The sequence below is a fragment of the Coturnix japonica genome, chromosome 7 (assembly GCF_001577835.2).
Source record: "Coturnix japonica isolate 7356 chromosome 7, Coturnix japonica 2.1, whole genome shotgun sequence".
Lineage (NCBI taxonomy): Eukaryota > Metazoa > Chordata > Aves > Galliformes > Phasianidae > Coturnix > Coturnix japonica.
Genome location: NC_029522.1, coordinates 8,731,131 through 8,747,708, shown reverse-complemented (window position 1 = coordinate 8,747,708; position 16,578 = coordinate 8,731,131). Strand labels below are relative to the sequence as shown.

Sequence of the window (16,578 nt, the reverse complement as noted above, 5' to 3'; positions counted from 1 at the left end):
AGTGACATCTAAGCAACTTGCTGACAACAGAGGCATGAAGTACAACAGAAGCAAAAGGGGTTTCTTTTGTATGTAAAGGCTCAGTAGGTGATGAACAAACATTAGTTTACACACACAGACATAGCATATTTTCAGTGTTCTCTTAGAGTACTCCTCTCAATTGCATTGCAAGGCATTCTTATCCTGAGGTGAGTTATGACTTTGGGAGGGGGAAATTTATGTTACCCATTATCAGTGGCCCTTTCAGTTTCATTAAGCATCCAAGACAAAACCAAGCACCTCATGTTTGTGCATCTTAACATCTGCTGTGTTAATCTTAATGGCCTCCTTTCCAATCTAAACAATTCTGAATATTTTTCTGTCTTTGTATGTGTATAACCATAGTGCATAGGAAATGCTAAATCACGGCCTGAAGCAGTGACTGAGTACCTGGTGGAAGGCAGGGCCAACCCAGGGGAGCTCAGCTGAATGCAATGTGCCTGAGTGATTGGAACAGATGGAGCCAGGATCCGCCTCTTCCCAGGCCTCATTTAAGGGTTGGCAGTGGAAGGGAGAGTTTATCATTGGAGATACCAGTCTACCTGAGATCTTCTGAAGGTAAGCAGCTTTTTTCCTTTGTTTTTGCATTTACAGCTGCACTTGAGCTTATCATCACTTGCTGCAGCCTGAGACTCTGCTACTATGCTGTCATAGCTGATTTCCATCATGTTACAGAGTTACACCATAGTAAAGGAATTACTTAGCTAACATTTGTTTACATAGGTTAAGTTTAATGCTAGAGCCTAACTTTGAATATCTGAAGATGCATTCAGTCTCTGTGAAAGTCCGATTATATTACTTCTACAGAGTGGTTGTAGGGAACAATTTATCTATGTGTATGTGGCTAGACCTTTGCTCCTGCATGCTCACTGGTGCTACACCTATCTTCATAAAACAGTCCCTGTGGCCAAATTACAAGCTCCCATTGCCTAAGCTATTACAAGCAATGAACTTGCAAATTGTGATGCTTTTATGGAAGTGAAAAGGGAGCATGGGGAACAGTGACTAGTGGACACAGACTCTGTTCACCCTTCAGTCCTTACCTCCTTCAAACTGTGCTGTATTTAAAGTGCAACTTCAACAAAATGAAGAGCTGACTGTGTCAAAACAAATATTTAAGGTTAGGCACAGTCCTAAATGCTTTGATGACTGAGGGCCCTGGGCAAGTGTGAAGGTGTACATTGGGAATAAACAGTCAAGAAAAACAAGATTAATGTAATGCAGTCAAGATGAAGGAAGGTAGATATTACCTGTTGGGGCGAGTGGAACCTCCTCCACACCTCCACTAACATATGTTGTTATAGGCTTATTTAACTCCTGAGGTAATGCTGTCAGATCACTGAAATCATCCATAAAATATACCATTCTTGGATTAAATGCAATCTGTTCAAGCTCTGCCTTATCCGCATTCCTAACTCCAACAGCAAAAGTCAGCACTCCGGCCCGAGCTAAGTCATTGGAAACTTGCAGGAAGGGATCAGCAGACCTCCCTGCTGTCACCAGGACTAGGACCTGTGGCACTTGTTCATTTATTCTGCTCCCACCAGCTTCAGTGAAGTGATTCGAAAGCACAAAGTTCAGTGCAGAGCCGGTGTTCAGCACTGACCCACCCTTGGGCCTCAGCTGCCCCAGACGTTGAATTATGTCTGATTTGGTTTGGTACGAGTATAGGGAGAACTCAGTTTTAGGAGTGTCGCTAAATTGCACTAAGCCAACTCGGGTTTTGTCGGTTCCGACATCAAGGTAGTTAACTAAAGTCACAACAAAGTCCCGCACAAAGGGGAAGTTGGCATTTCCGACGTTGAGTGATCCATCCAAAAGAAAGATGATATCCCTTTTGGTTACTTGAACTGCGGTAGAGCACAGAAAATAACATGAGACATCATGGAAAACAAAATGGATATTTTCATGTGTGCATACAGCATGTGCTGTACACACATGTGAACCTTGTTAGGAGGGAGGGAGACATGGGGGAGAGAAAGAGAAGAGAGAGTGTGATCAGAAGACAAATAACAAGGGCTTTGGACATCACTGAATTTGGCAAATGAGCTTTCTGACTTGTATCGAAAAGCTTTTAAGCATCAGTTTTGTCAGTAGGGCTCAGTTTCTGTTAAGGTACATGATTTCAATGGCTGCTGATGCCAGAGCTGCATGTTCTGGGCCATACTTTAGCTGGCAAAAGGTAGCTCTCTTGACTTGATGGGGCAACACTGAATTATACTCACAGCCTTTGCTTATCTGGAAGTCAGCATGGATTTTCTCAGTGCTTACTGCTTTAGGGAATGTTGCCGTTTCCTGGCACATAAAGAATTTACTGACACCCAGCTCTGTTCTACCACCTTTGCTGAGCAATCCCCGTACTATAGGGATGTGGAGAACCATACCATGCCCTGCAGTGTCTGCTCTGGCCACACTACCCTCACACTGCGCTGGCCTGTCATGCAGAGCATGGGAAAACTCTTCTGCCAAGTAACTAATTTGGTTGTTATTTTGAGTGGGTATTAAAAATAGCTTTTACTATTGGCTTTAGAACTCAGTCTGGATGAGGTGGTAATGAATGCCCGAGACACGTGCTTTCCAACATCTGCATTCAATGCTGAAAATTGCATTTTATATCTCTGCAGTTACAGACTTGCATGTAGCAAGCAGTAAAAGGGGCAAAAGTCTCTCTGGACTTTAACTGGCCGATTCTCAGCTCCTTCTGTAAGACAGAGTTGACCCCAAGTTGTCTGCCTGTGATTGAGCCCTGAGTCACAGATCTACTGTGTCACCCCCTAAGATGCTGCAAGTTCTCCCTGTGTGCCTTTTGCTCTTAATACATCATCTCCAGATGGGAGACAATGGGCTTTTCTTCCCATCACAGTTTCATTCAAGGCCCAGGGTGAGAGGATATCTTTAGGTACTCAAGTTGAAATCTAACAGACTGCCCAGTGTCAAATTCAGTTACGTTATTAACGATAGTCTGTTTACAGAGTGGGAGATGTTTATTTGCTTACTGTGAATGGGTGTAGGTGTGAGTTCAGAACAATAAAAGGAGTAGAAAAGAAAACAAAAGCTGCATGAATAAATTGTAAAGAATGAGGAGGTGTAGGAACATTTTTAACTTGCATGGGGAAAACAACAATGTCAGGTTTAGTACACAGCCATGCAAAACTGTATTAGCAGGAAACATGTTCTGAAAAATAGCTTATTAAATGATGAGCTCCGTGATATTCATCTTAATTAAGGACAAGTATCAGCTAACTGATTTTTACAGTGTCTACTCTTCATATAGATCAGTCATGGACTTTAATTTTTTTGAAGGATTCTTTCAAAAAAAATCTGTGCTTTATAAGTTATTTAAAAAGCAACAGCATGGATGGTTCAACACCCACTTAAGCCAACAGGAATCTCACTATTGGCCTTACTGGAAGCTGGACAAAGTCTTGTTTTACTGATGTCTGTATGGCATGGGACAGAACTGCAAGGTTCAAATGTGACCTCGCACAACAAGAATTCAACCTCAAGCATCTCTACTGGGGACAAACCCTGAGAAATTTGGTATAAAATCTCTATACAGATTAAAAACCTAAAATACCAGGAAACTTCCTCGGAAGACACAACTCTACCTTCTGGATTTCTTCCCAAAGTCTACTGATGTGAATGGAAATACCAAGTAAAAAGGATACATTGGTTTCACAGGGCTTTGGATCACCTTCCAAACAGATTAAATTAAAGTCAACATTGCAACAGTCTTGTGTGCCTCTTAAGGCATGGGCTGAATAAATGTTGGTAAGAAAACTATAAATATATTATTGAAGCAGCTATTTCTGGCCAATGGTGTCAGGCTAGCTTTCTCTGAACATTTCCATGAGCAAATATTCTTGTTTTATTTACACTAACAGAAAAAAATTAAGCTCTCTTGACCCTATATCCACTATGGCAGATTTTCAAGCTAAGGAAGTGATGATGATATTCGAAGTGTGTCCTATCCATTGGTTACATGCATCCTAAGGGAAAGCAAAAACCTCCAGTGTATGATCTGAGTACCTCACTAGTAATGTTATTATTTTGTATCCAGGCTTTGAAGGCTGGTATCTAACATGGACTGGGACAAAGCTCCCAGGAAGGAATGGCAAAGTTATAATGACAAGCATGCTACCATATTTATCTGTCTGGTCATGCACATTCTGCAAATCAAAGAGACAACATTTAGCTATGCTGAAATGCTCTTCATGCTTGTTTGTGTTATCTCTGCATGTAACAAAATACAAGCTGATTAACTTATAAATGATATCTCTTTAATTAGAACAAGATGATTAATTACCTGATGGTGTTTCATGGATAATCATTCCTCCAGAGAGTGTCCGGATGGGTGACAGCACCTCAGGAAGAATGGCTTGCATGAACTGAAGGCGAAAGTCATTTGGGTTGAACACAAAATCTTTCTCATGAGCAATTTCTTGGAGTTCTGCTATGTCAGCATTCCTTGACCCAACAGCAAGGATCACGATCCGGTTCCTTTTCATCTCTGCTGCAGCTTGCTCAACAGCATCCATGGACTTACCACCAGTGATGAGCACCAGCATGGGGAGCACCCCTTCCTCCATCCTACACCCGGCAGCACTGGTGAACAAGTTGTTCCTCACAAAGTCCAGTGCCGAGCCAGTGTTGAGGGCCGTACCACCCATGAGCTTCATTTTCTTCACGTTAGCCATCACATCCTTCCTGTTCTGATGGGTGTTAAAGTAAAACTCTGGCCTCACAGTGTCTGCATACTGAGCCACCGCAACTTGGATCAGGTCGGGTCCAACCTCCAGCCTTTGGACGATTTTGGCAACAAAATCACGAATTGAGTTAAAGGGGCCAGTCCCCAGAGCTGTTGAGCCATCTATCAGGAAGACTATATCCTTCTTGTTCACTTCAATAACTGCAAGAAATGATACACACACATGAATATAATTTCAGTGAAGCCTTCCACTACACCCTCTGCATAAATCCTATGTCAACAGTCCAGCAAGATTTAGGACTTGTTTATTGTTTGTGGGGCTGTTACTTTTCATACCTTTTTAAGGGTCTTAAAGAAAAGCCAACAGCAGAATTGTTACTCAGGTTCTAGCAGGGGGCTAGCCAGAAATCTGCTTAAGTGTTTCCCATTTCAAAAACACTGAGGAGTTGTAAGACTTAAACTGTTTATAAAAATACTAAAATGCTGACATAAGCCAAAACAAGGAAGAAGTGCTAAAACTCAGGAGAAAGCTTGGCAGTTTGCTGGAATGTGAGACAAAGTAATCTGGTGGTGCTCCTCAGTCTGCAGTGGAGTTATCTGAATAAAACCTGAGAGTGATTTGGTCTCAGAAGGACTAGGTTCACAAGAGCAATGACACAAGTAAAGAATAATCTCTGCTTATTCAACGTACCTGGACTTTTGGTCTTCGCGTCCTACATCTTATTCCTTACCTAACGAAAACAAGCTATGCTTTTTTTTCTTGGCACAGCCAGTCCAGTCATGGAAGAGCTGAATTCTATTCTGTTTGCCATGTGTTTAGCAAAATAGGTATCCTAGGTTGTAATCTCTGAAACTGTATTATTGTTGATGGCATAGGGTGAAGAAAGGGCATGTTTAGCTTTCCAGTTCTCTGGCTTAGTTTGAAGGAAGATAGTTAGGGGGGAAAAAAACAAACAACTTGTTGTGCAGCATTGGAACCAAAACGTCATCATATTTAATACATCAGATGTATATGATGCAGCAATCAATTTTAAAAAGACCCAGACTCATTATGACAAAAGCATTATATAGTATCATGATGGGAGACACCATCTTTCAAACAACCCAGTTTCATCCATCATCATCTCCCAGGCTCAGCCCCAGGGAAGCTGAGACCCAGCCATTAGGACCTTGCACTGCCTGGGGTAAGTGGTAGCAAACAGTACGCTGTGCCCAGATGGAAAAGGGCAATCCTTCATCCCATCAGGACTCCTCTGCATGGAGTCTATTTACTTTGGATATGAACAAAGAACAAAGCATTGGCTGCAGTCCTCCTTGGCCAGGCACCAGCTGGCTGCAGAAAGCAGTGCTCACAAAGGCCATTTTTTGCCTGGGGAGAATGGTCTCCATCGGGTTTCTGATGATGGACAAACACTGTAGGCCTGGGCTACCCCAAGGAGTGGTTTACAGCTGGAGACAACTTCTGCAATGTGGCTCTCCTGAGGGACCTGCCTCTGTTGGCAAGCATGAGCCTTGCAAATGCCCCTCACGCTCAGAGACCAGATGGAAATTGTTTGAAGAAGGACTGACCATCAAAATTTGAAGCATAGAATAGTCCGCCGTGGTGGTTTTGGATTTTAAAAAAAAAAGTGATGAAACTCTGTGTGAAGTGAATGAGAGCTCCCACCCCAAGCTACAACCTGAATTGAACTGCCACTGCCATGGGCTAGCAGTGTGTTGACCACCCAGGCTGTCCAAACAGAGCTACTCACATAGGAACAAGGGTTTGTTTGAGCATTCCCCTTCCCAGAGCCAGGATGCATCCAGTATTTATCCCCCTAGACAGGTTTTTTCCTCACCAATTACTCCAAGGAGAAGAGGACTGAATACAGGAAACTTTCCAAGTGGAGAACAGTGCCTGAAATCCCTGTTTTGTGTCATCCAGAAAAGATGAATATAGTGCATTCTTAGCTTTTCAGCAGCAGATACCCAAAAATGGAGACCCTGGGAACTTTTGACTTTATATAGAAGCTTGTGGAAAACATCAAAGGGGCTTTGCAAAGACAAGAGAAGCCACAAAGGAACAGCTCCCTCCTCTATTAAATCTTCTCAGTTCTCTCAGATCCTGCAATACGTTTCCTTAGAGAAGAGGAATGCAAGAACTGACCCCAAAACCAGCAGGAAGAAAGAACCCGTGGTGTTAATTCCAATAGAAACAAAGCAAAAATATATAGGGAAAGCTGTACACCTCTCATGGGTTCTTATGTAGCACCCAGTGAAACCAATGGCAAGACACAGGAATTTCAGATGGGTTGGGACCAAAGAACTTTCTTGGGTTTTCAAGATTACTGCAACCCCCTAGGAACGTCTGATGATGCCACCATCAAACCTGATCTTGCAGAGAACCCTTCTCAGTGCCATCTCTGCTATCATATTCTGCTGTAGCTAAGAGAGAGTGGAGAGAGGCAGAAAGGTACTTTGGGAGACTCCTTCATCCCCAGAGGACTATTGTGTGGCCCCAGAGCTAAAGTGAAGCAAGATGACTTGTGTATTTGACAGGAATGCTTGGCATCTCCATTTGGCTTGGTATCCTATTCCAGATGCAGCGAGTGTCCCAAACCACTGCTTTACACTGCAGACATCCAAGGCATCAATGTGAACTGAGCAGCTCCATCCAAATGAATGCTAGGGAAAGGAAGTTCCCCAAAGCTACTTGGAGAACACCACCTTCTCTATTTAGCTGATCCACCTACCTATATGTGATTGCACTGGCTGTTGCAGTGCCTTCAACAAACAAACTAGCATTGGAAGTGGAAATACTCCAAGTGCAGAAGAAATCAGATGTGCCCACATTATTAATCTGAGTATTCTCCAATTACCAAATTGAAAGCTTTTATTTCAGAAGCTCAAAGCTTTGGAAACTATTTTGAACTAAAGATTCCTGTCCCAGCAAACAACCCATCTGCTGGGATTTGAACAGTGTTAAGATCAGTGGGGCAGAAGAGGGGATTTCCATTGACATACTTGGGTTCTGACATATGCATTTTAGCTTGAATTGTGCATTTCACCTTATTTAGGTAAATATGACACTTGTGGACAGGTTAGCTTTGCTCCTTCTAGAAATAATAGAGGCAAGATCATAAAAATGATATTTTAGGCAAATTCCTCTCTTTGGTTTGAGCGATGAGATAGCAAATATGTTTAGATATAGATTAGAGAAGACATCTGGGATGCAGCTTTATAGGTTAACATCCATCATGGGTTGAACGTTGTGTACAGAACAGCAGACTGGAACACAAATCCCAGAAGTGTTGTTTGCATTAAGCATTCTGGTGGTTATGTACAGGAACTGTAGCCTGGCCTTTCCCAGGGGTCTCTGAAATGTAATGCGTTGGGCCTTTCATAAGGCTCACTACCACTACATTTAACTGAGTTGTAAAATCGCAGGGTGAGAAACGTAAATCACACATGTGCTCCATAAATCCAGCACAGAAGTCCCAGATATTTGTTATTCTACTGCCCCTGAGATCATGCTAGACCAGAAATAATGGCCATAAGGACTTAGAGTAACAAAGTGACCTCGGTGGAACGTAGACTTCATGTTCTTCCATGGCCTGGTGGAATGCTGCAAACTCAGATTAGAGACTGAAGGGGAAACATATGATAGGCAAAGTAGGGATTTCACTTCAGAACAACTGAAGGTTGTTTTTCTTTTAAGTCCAGTGACACAAAATCCTCTATAGAGGCTTCAGGGCACATTTTTACCCTTCCCTCAAGGCTGGTGCATAGTTTCAATGAAGTAGGTGATTCAACTGCTGGAAACAGACAGGAATCCATCTTACATCCCTATTAGCTTCCCCATCCTTCTGGTGCCACTTTCTACTGACACAAAACACGCTGCAGTATTTACTTCCAGGAGTGCAGAGATACCATAATAGAGATTATATGAGCCTTTTTTATACCCTTAGATATTACAGTAAGGATTATACAAGCCTTTTTATACAGTGTTCTTTAAAACCCCATGCTATGCCTGTTATAGACAACCCACTGAGCAAACAAGTTTCTGAACATTGGCTGCACATTTCCTCCAAAATCAGGTCAGAGAGATGCATTGCAAAAACTGAAAAAGGATTTTTAAAGCGTGCAAAATTCATCAAAATGCAACAGTCCAGAAAGGCATACATACCTTCAGTCACAATGGTTGGGGCCTCTAACAAAATGAGTCTTTGGGCCACTCCAAGAATGTTGGGCAGTAATAATTCTCGAAGAGCAGCAAGGTTACGGATATCCAGGGCAGTAAATGCGAAGCTTCCATCAGTAGCAATCTGCTGCAGCTCTGCACTGTCAGCATTCAGGACCCCAATGCTAAATGAAAATATACTAGCTTGCTTCACTGCTAACAAGCCCTCTCGGATATCATCGCTAGACTCTCCACCACTTATCAGCACTAAGATCTGAGGCACTGTTTCCTCTATTCTGCTGCCTCCTGCCTGGGTGAAGAGGTTCTCCACCACATACTCCAGTGCTGCACCAATGTTAGCTTCCTTGCCACCGCGGAAACTGAGTGCCTTCACGGCATCCAGAACATCCGCTTTTGTGGTGTAGCTGTTCAAAGCGAACTCGGTTCTGGGTTGATCACTATACTGCACCACCCCAATGTGTATCTGCTGAGCTCCAACTCTGAGGCTTTCAATCATATTTACAAGGAAATCGCGTATGGCTTGAAAATTGACACTTCCGATGTTGTTTGATCCGTCAATAAGGAAAATAATGTCAGCAGACTCTTGAGCTTGAAAAAAAGAAATGCAAAAGGTGAAAGCATTAAAATGAGTGATTACATGCAGTCATACAGTGTTCTGACATGTTTCTTGGAAAACCAGTAAGAAACAAGAAAATGAGAAAACAAAACACGTGTTCAATGAGGAGGTGACGTTTGCCTCTTAGTTCTGCATTCTGATTAAATACGAGTTCCAGCCCCAGCATCTGCTCCAGGGTTGGGCACAACCTGAGCTCGAGGCTGCTGTCCTGTGGGCATCTGTGATTCTGACACGTGAGGAGAAAACACAGCAAAACACTACAGCTGAAAATCTGGATCCACTCCATCTGTACCCTGTCCTGTCACAATATTTGAGCTGACAGAGTCAAAATAAACAGTGGATTTGGGTGGAAATTCACACTGAAGATACTGGGGAACAACAGTAACGTTCACAGGGGATTTTCCTCGCTGTAGTCATCTTTTTTTAAGAAAAAAGCCATTATTTACATGTTACATGGAAAGTTTCAGCCTCTCTTTTGCAATTCTGCTCTTTTGCTTCTTAGAACAGTGGCTGAACGTACTGGCTTCTCTCAGCACATGTAAATGTTATTTGAAATGCAACTGTAAGAAACAACTGGAAAAGTTTTAGTTGCTGTTCTTGCCCTGCAATTCTTTTGCCAGCTGTCCAGCATATGCACAATGGTATTCATCCATCAGTCTGACCCATACAATTATCCACCCATGCTGCACAAATGCTGTCTTGTGTTAATCGCTTTGCACAGATGCACTGATTATCAATAGATATGTCTGATCTGTGTTTTTGTTTGTTTGTTTTTTTCATGTGGACACTTCATATTCAATCAAGGAATGCAGAATCAGGTTAAAACGGTGATGAAATCAGTCATGACACAATTATCCAACTCTATTTGTTATGACTGTACCCAGATGATCGCAAGGATCTGCTGAGAATATACACACACCAAAAGAACACTTTTATATGGCATTAGCATGGTTGTTGGGGGAAGGCATTTTTTCTGTGAGACTTACCGAAGCAGACCCAAAATGGCCTGGTGTCTGCTCTTCCTTCTTTTGCTCAAGTGACTTTACCATCCACATCACCAAGAGCTGTATGCATTCGATAGTCAGGGGAAGAAGACCCCAGAGCGTGCTCAAGTGGTTCCATGCTACCATTCTCCAATCTCATCAACAAATCAAACTTCAGATCATTTGCAAATGACTGACAAGCCATGTTTGGGAATCTGGCTCTCTGCTTTTGAAAGCTGATGGTGAACCTAGTAGCAAAACTGGCCCACAGTTTAGCAGAGCCAGGAATAAACCTGCAGCCATTGCAATGAGCATCATCCATCATTTTTTGGCAACTGTGTAGCTGCTTCTCTAGTAAATGTTTTCATGCACCAGAATGCCACCGAGAGACTCAACTGTGCAATTCCAGCAGCAAAGAGAAAGGCTCTCCATGGAGTCACCATTTCCCTAGGCCAACTCAATGGCCAACCCCAGCTTGGAGAACGCCAACACAGTTCAGAATTGCAAAGTGCTCTGGAATTCTTTTCCAAAGCTGAGTCAAGTGCTGTGAGAGTGCTTAGGGTTGGCTTAGTTGTGCTGTTTGTGGTTAGGATGCTCACGCTCCACTCTCATAACACAAAGAGAAATCTCCAAGTATACAGCGCTGCTTCAGATACCCTGAGGAATGGCATTTCAGACATCGGTGGGCATCATTACATCATCACTGGTTGCTCCCGCAAAAGAGGAAACAGTTTTTAAGAAACAGGTGTGTTGGATAATTTGTCATCACTGTAAAAACTCTTGTACTTCAGTGCACATTTATGGAACAAGACTGTGCTGGAGGACAAATGAACGCATGCTTGTTACACAACTAAGCAAGAAGGATCAGATGAGACAGACAGCTCAGTTTTAATGAATACACCAGGGCAAACTCAAGGCTGACTTCCATACTTACACCAGTCAGCTCTGGGGACTGCCACAGACCAACAGCTCTGGTGCTCTATACTGGAAATACTGTGGGGCTGGTTGGTTTTCTTTCATGTTATTTCTTTGCATTCAGGTGCATTTCTAGGGTAACATCCATGGCATTTCTACATATATCAATGCTGCATGGAGTTAGCAGCTGAAAGAAGGACATCCTTAGCTCTTAGGCAAACTATTAATTGCACCATGCCTTGCACACCACATACTGTCATGCCATGTAACATCTTTTTACGTATTTAATGGTACTCCACAGATAGCATGTGCAGAGTGTGCTGGGACAAAACTGCAAGAGTAGGATTAGCTTAAATTTTGTGACATAGGAGGGGATGGGAAGGCTTACAAAGATTATCTCTCAGCAGAAACGAACTTGGAAATGCTTCCTAATGTACACAAAGTGGGAATTTGCCTTGATAGCTTTTAAAGAAGCATCTGAGAATTGGCACATCTGTGGAGTTACCTGCTGGCATGTCCCAGAGGATGACAGCCAGCAGCTAAGGCCCAATTCCCCTATTGGTTTCAGCAGGGAAGCACTGTGGCCCTTCACAGTGATGATGCTAAACAGCCTCTGCAGCGCTGTCAGCACATCCTATATGGCATTCCTTTAACACATGTATCAGCATGTTTTCCTTAGAAATGGCAAACGTTACATCTTCTTTCTGGGGGAGCTCCTTTTCTTCCCTGTGGCTTTCACGTGACCTGGATATTTGCCCTGTCAAGCACTTTACACAAAAAAACAACAACACGTGTGAACACAGCCGTTTGGTGTCGCTCGGTGTCATGCAGTGATGGAGAGCACCCAGTGGGGTGGCGTGAGGGTTAATCAGACAAGACAACACAGAAGATTAATGTTACACCTCATCACACTGCCATTGCCTTACGTCACCCCACAAGCTATTGACCTTCAGATGGAGTCTCAGGAATAAAAAGAAAGGTTTGATCTCTTGGACTTCTGTTTTGAAACACAACAAAGCTGCTCAGAAGGCCCTTTACACGCTGCCTTTTCATAAACAAGAGGAGGGACAGAGGAAGGCTTTCTTATCTTTTCCAGGCAAAATCGGTTCCCAGCTTGCGGTCAGTGCAGATTCCTTGAAGCCAGAGCAGAATGCAGAGATCTTAAAGAAGGGTCTGGTGCCCCGGCAGGTGAGAATCACCAGCTTGGATAGAAGGCAACTGAGTGGCATGGCAAAAAGGGACTGTGAAACCGCACATTTTCTCCAAGCAGAGGAGAAGTGAGGTCTGTGAACTGGCTGAGTTGGAGCTCTTACCCAAACTACTCTCCGCAAGCACTGCTTCTGCTGTCTTCAGCTGAAATAGGAAAAATAATGGGGCTTTCTAGAGTCACCCCACACTGTCTGTGGGAATACAGTCTCCCAAGGCCCCACTGTATTCACAAGGCTGTGTAGAAGCTACATCCTCCAAACCTAAAAAGGCCATGAGGTCTTGGACAGGGGGACCAAACCCTGGCATGTCAACTCTGCGCTGCTTCAAGCTATGGTGGCATCTCAGTTATGATGCCTGCATCCCACCATGTCCCTGGGATCCCCTGCACAGACCTCATTTTGCACTGCCCCACCAGCTACAAGGGAACATCCCATCCCACATCCCTGCAGCCAGCAGGGACCTGTGCAGACCACAGAGGGCTTTGGTTCAAAACCATCGGAGCTGATGTGCTTCTCTCCTATTTCCCTACCTGGGGAGTGTAAAGGATGAGGCGATTTAAGAGCTCTGCAGAAGCCCTAAGCTTGCATTTCTGTACTGTGAGTGCAGAAGAATGTCTCCAAGGGACAACGACCCATGCCAGGGCTCCTGCACTGCCTCCTGCAGTGGGAATTTCAGCTCTGTTTGCAAACCATGGCATACCCAGGAAGTACAAGTGCAGGGCCATACGCTTCAAACCTTTGTTTTTAAACCTCTGACAATCCATCTTAGTCCGCCCTCACAAAGGCTTCACACAGTGCAGCACCAGCGGTCACCATGCTGACAGAAGCCACCAGCATGGCCAGGACAGAGCGCAGCAGTCGGCCATTACCTGTGATGTCTTTAACCAGTCCTTTGGCTCCAGCCTTTTCTGGAGTCATGGAGGTACGGACACTTGCCACTAAGTCTCCAACTATGCCATGGAGAGCAGTAAAATTCTCTAGGTTGAAAAGGTGGGTATCGAAGGGTTGGCTCGCTATTTCCTTTAACTCCCCTTCCACCGCATCCTGCACGCCGACCGCAATCATGTTTACATGAGCTGATTTAAGGACAGATGATGGCAGAGCCACATCATCCTGGGATTGTCCATCCGTTAACACTATAATAACCTGGGGGACGCCTTCACTCGCTCTGCTTCCAGCAGCTTTAGTGAGATGGTTCTCGATTAGGTACTCTAATCCTTTTCCAGTCTTGCTGCCTCCCCCCATGTAAGTCATATTTGCGATATGGGAGAGCACATCTTGGTTAGAGGGGTATGTATTTAACTGGAACTCTGTGTGCGGGTTTCCGCTGAACTGGACCAGTGCAAAACGGAAATCATTTCCTCCCACATCTAAAGCCTTTACAACATCATACAGAAACTCTCGAACGAGTTGGAAGTGCTCCTTCCCAATGCTCCAAGAGGAATCCACTAGAAATATTATATCAGCCACGGCAACGTTTCTGACAGCTTTAAAAAAACAGATGGAGTTTAGGATTTTCTAGCAGTCAGCACAAGCATTCCTCCTCAACCCAGTGCCATGAGCTCCACTCCAAAGGGTGCTGGCACCTCCTAAAAACCCATCTGCTCCCTACGGGTCGGTGGCAGTGCTCCTCTCGCATCTCCCCTCCGCTTCCCACGCTCATACACATGCAAGGAGGAGGCCAGAACAGCCCTGCCCTGGAGGAAACCCACTTGGGGCCACGCTGGGGCAAAGCCCCACATCCCGCACCCCAGCCACGCAGAGCATCCTGGAGCTGGCCTGCAGGCTAGCAACATGCTGGGGAAGGTCCAGGCTCTGAGGTCAGCCCAATAGGAGTAGAGGAGCAAGAGAAACCACAATGTACCATTGACATGCACATTAAAAACCAAACGGTGCGAACATCTCGGTGCGAGCGAGCAGCGTGCTCGTGGAGGACTGTGGTCAGTAATGGATCTCGTCTTACCTGCTTGCTGCTGGGCACCAACTGAGCAAAAGCCTGAGAGCAGGAGGCCAAGTATTGCCACAAGGGGCAAATGCCGGGGCTTCCTCATTTTGTTCTTTTGTTTCAGTTTTCCTTTTTATTCTCCGTGTTTCAAAGCACCTGATGTGAGACCTAAGGGAGAGGGAGAACGGGGTTAGTAGCCTGGTCATTATTAAATACCTAATTGTTAATGTGTACTTGTAGCCATCCCACCTCCTACAGGAAGATGTCAATGCAGGATGTTCATAGAATCAAAGAATGGCCTGGGTTGAAAAGGGCCACAACGATCATCTAGTTTCAACCCCCTACTATGTGCAGGGTTGCCAACCAGCAGACCAGGCTGCCCAGAGCCACATCCAGCCTGGCCTTGAATGCCTCCAGGGATGGGGCACCCACAGCCTCCCTGGGCAACCTGTTTCAGTGCATCACCACCCTCTGGGTGACTGTGATCAGTCATACAGTCCAATTTTTAGGTGGTTCTATACGGAGACAGGAGTTGGATTTGATAATCCTTATGGATCCCTTCCAACTTTGGATATTCTATGATTCCACTCATGTACCTGGTCTTAAACAGATGAGATGGGATAGAAAAGTCAAACTGTGTGGTTTTATGATGCTTTGGTGATGTTTTGGTAGGTAACAATGATTTTAATGCTGGTCAGGTTCTTTTTTTTTGTAAAAGAACAGTCATTCCCATCATTGATACCCAGTCATCACTGTGGGGCATAGATGGCTTTGTTTTAACCTATACTGCCCAGGTAATTCTGAGTATATTGGCAAATATTCAGCTTCGATTTCTTCTCTGATCATTCAGCAACCAAAATATCTGGCCACCGTCTCCTTGCCCACAGGGCACTAGTCAAAACATCTGGGCAAAGCACACTTTCCTGCTGTTGCTGCTCCTTGTTTGACTTTTTGCAGAAGGCAGATCCTCCTGAACGCCCCTCTTTGCCTCAGTTCACCTTTTCAGCTCTCCCACAGCTACGAACGGAAACTTAATTATCCCAGGCCCAACCAAGCCACATGTTCTGGCTATACAGCAGAAAGCCCTTGGACTCCCTCAAGCTCAAAGCCCCAGTGGTGGAATAGTCTGTGCTGGCTGACCACATTTTGGAAAGGCACCAAGAGTAATATTTTATGTGCCGGAGCCAAAATATAATTTATGGATGATTCTTATCTTTGATCCACCTGGCAAACCTTCTGAAACAATGCCTCCTTCAGGAGAGCTGTGTATCCGTTGTCATAGAGATGGCCAATTTATTATTTCATCCACACATCCAGGCCTACAGAGCAGAAACCAGCTCTGTAGGCTTGGATGTGAAGAAACGCTTGTTTCACTATGAAAATATCCTCCCAAAAGGGAGCACGGTGATATAATACTTCTCATCCCCCCAAAGGAGCTCAATTAATCAAATGAGCCAAAAGTGATTCAAATACACTGAGCTGTTAACCGGGTCATTGCTGAGAAGGAAGATCAATTTTCCCACAGCCATTGCTGCCAGCTCCATCAGTCTCAGCAACCTGGAGAGTCTTGGAGGGTTAAACAGCCTGCGCTATCAGCAAAGCCTTGCAAGATGCATAAATGGCAAATGTGGCACAGACAGGAGCACAACCAAGAGCCCTTATAGTACAAGTCAGGCTCTGACTCTCCTACTGCTGTATGTAACAGTAATAACACCAGGTGGAGAGCTGTTTAATAGGCACCCAGAGCCAGCAGCTAGCGTGCAGGATTACTTAAGACAGGACAAGACTTCCCTGTTATTGGCAACTCTTCAATTAATAGAGGCAACAGCTGCAGCTGGGGTATCTCTATCATTTATAGTCTAAAAAACTGCCTTCTTATCTGGCCACCATCCATCTCCCAGCTACTGGAGCCCAAGCCAAACATCCCAGTGCCTCCAGTGACAGAAAACCTGCTCTACTGGACACTCCCCCTCATTCACACATC

At 44.4% G+C, this 16,578-nt stretch overlaps 1 protein-coding gene across 12 annotated transcripts in view; it reads right to left on the bottom strand.

The window, feature by feature from the left end:
- COL6A3 (collagen type VI alpha 3 chain) overlaps window positions 1-16,578 on the bottom strand; it is a 53,212-nt gene that overhangs the window by 32,036 nt on the left and 4,598 nt on the right. For 6 of the 12 annotated variants that reach the window (XM_015868081.2, XM_015868082.2, XM_015868083.2 and 3 more), the window contains exons 2-6: window positions 14,613-14,762; window positions 13,519-14,136; window positions 8,913-9,515; window positions 4,346-4,948; window positions 1,290-1,889 (exon numbers count right to left, since the gene is read on the bottom strand). In XM_015868081.2, coding sequence (XP_015723567.1) covers window positions 1,290-1,889; window positions 4,346-4,948; window positions 8,913-9,515; window positions 13,519-14,136; window positions 14,613-14,700 — 2,512 coding nt within the window. In that variant the 5' untranslated portion in view covers window positions 14,701-14,762. The remainder of the gene's footprint in view (window positions 1-1,289; window positions 1,890-4,345; window positions 4,949-8,912; window positions 9,516-13,518; window positions 14,137-14,612; window positions 14,763-16,578) is intronic. The other 6 variants (XM_015868084.2, XM_015868087.2, XM_015868090.2 and 3 more) reach the window with 4 other exon arrangements.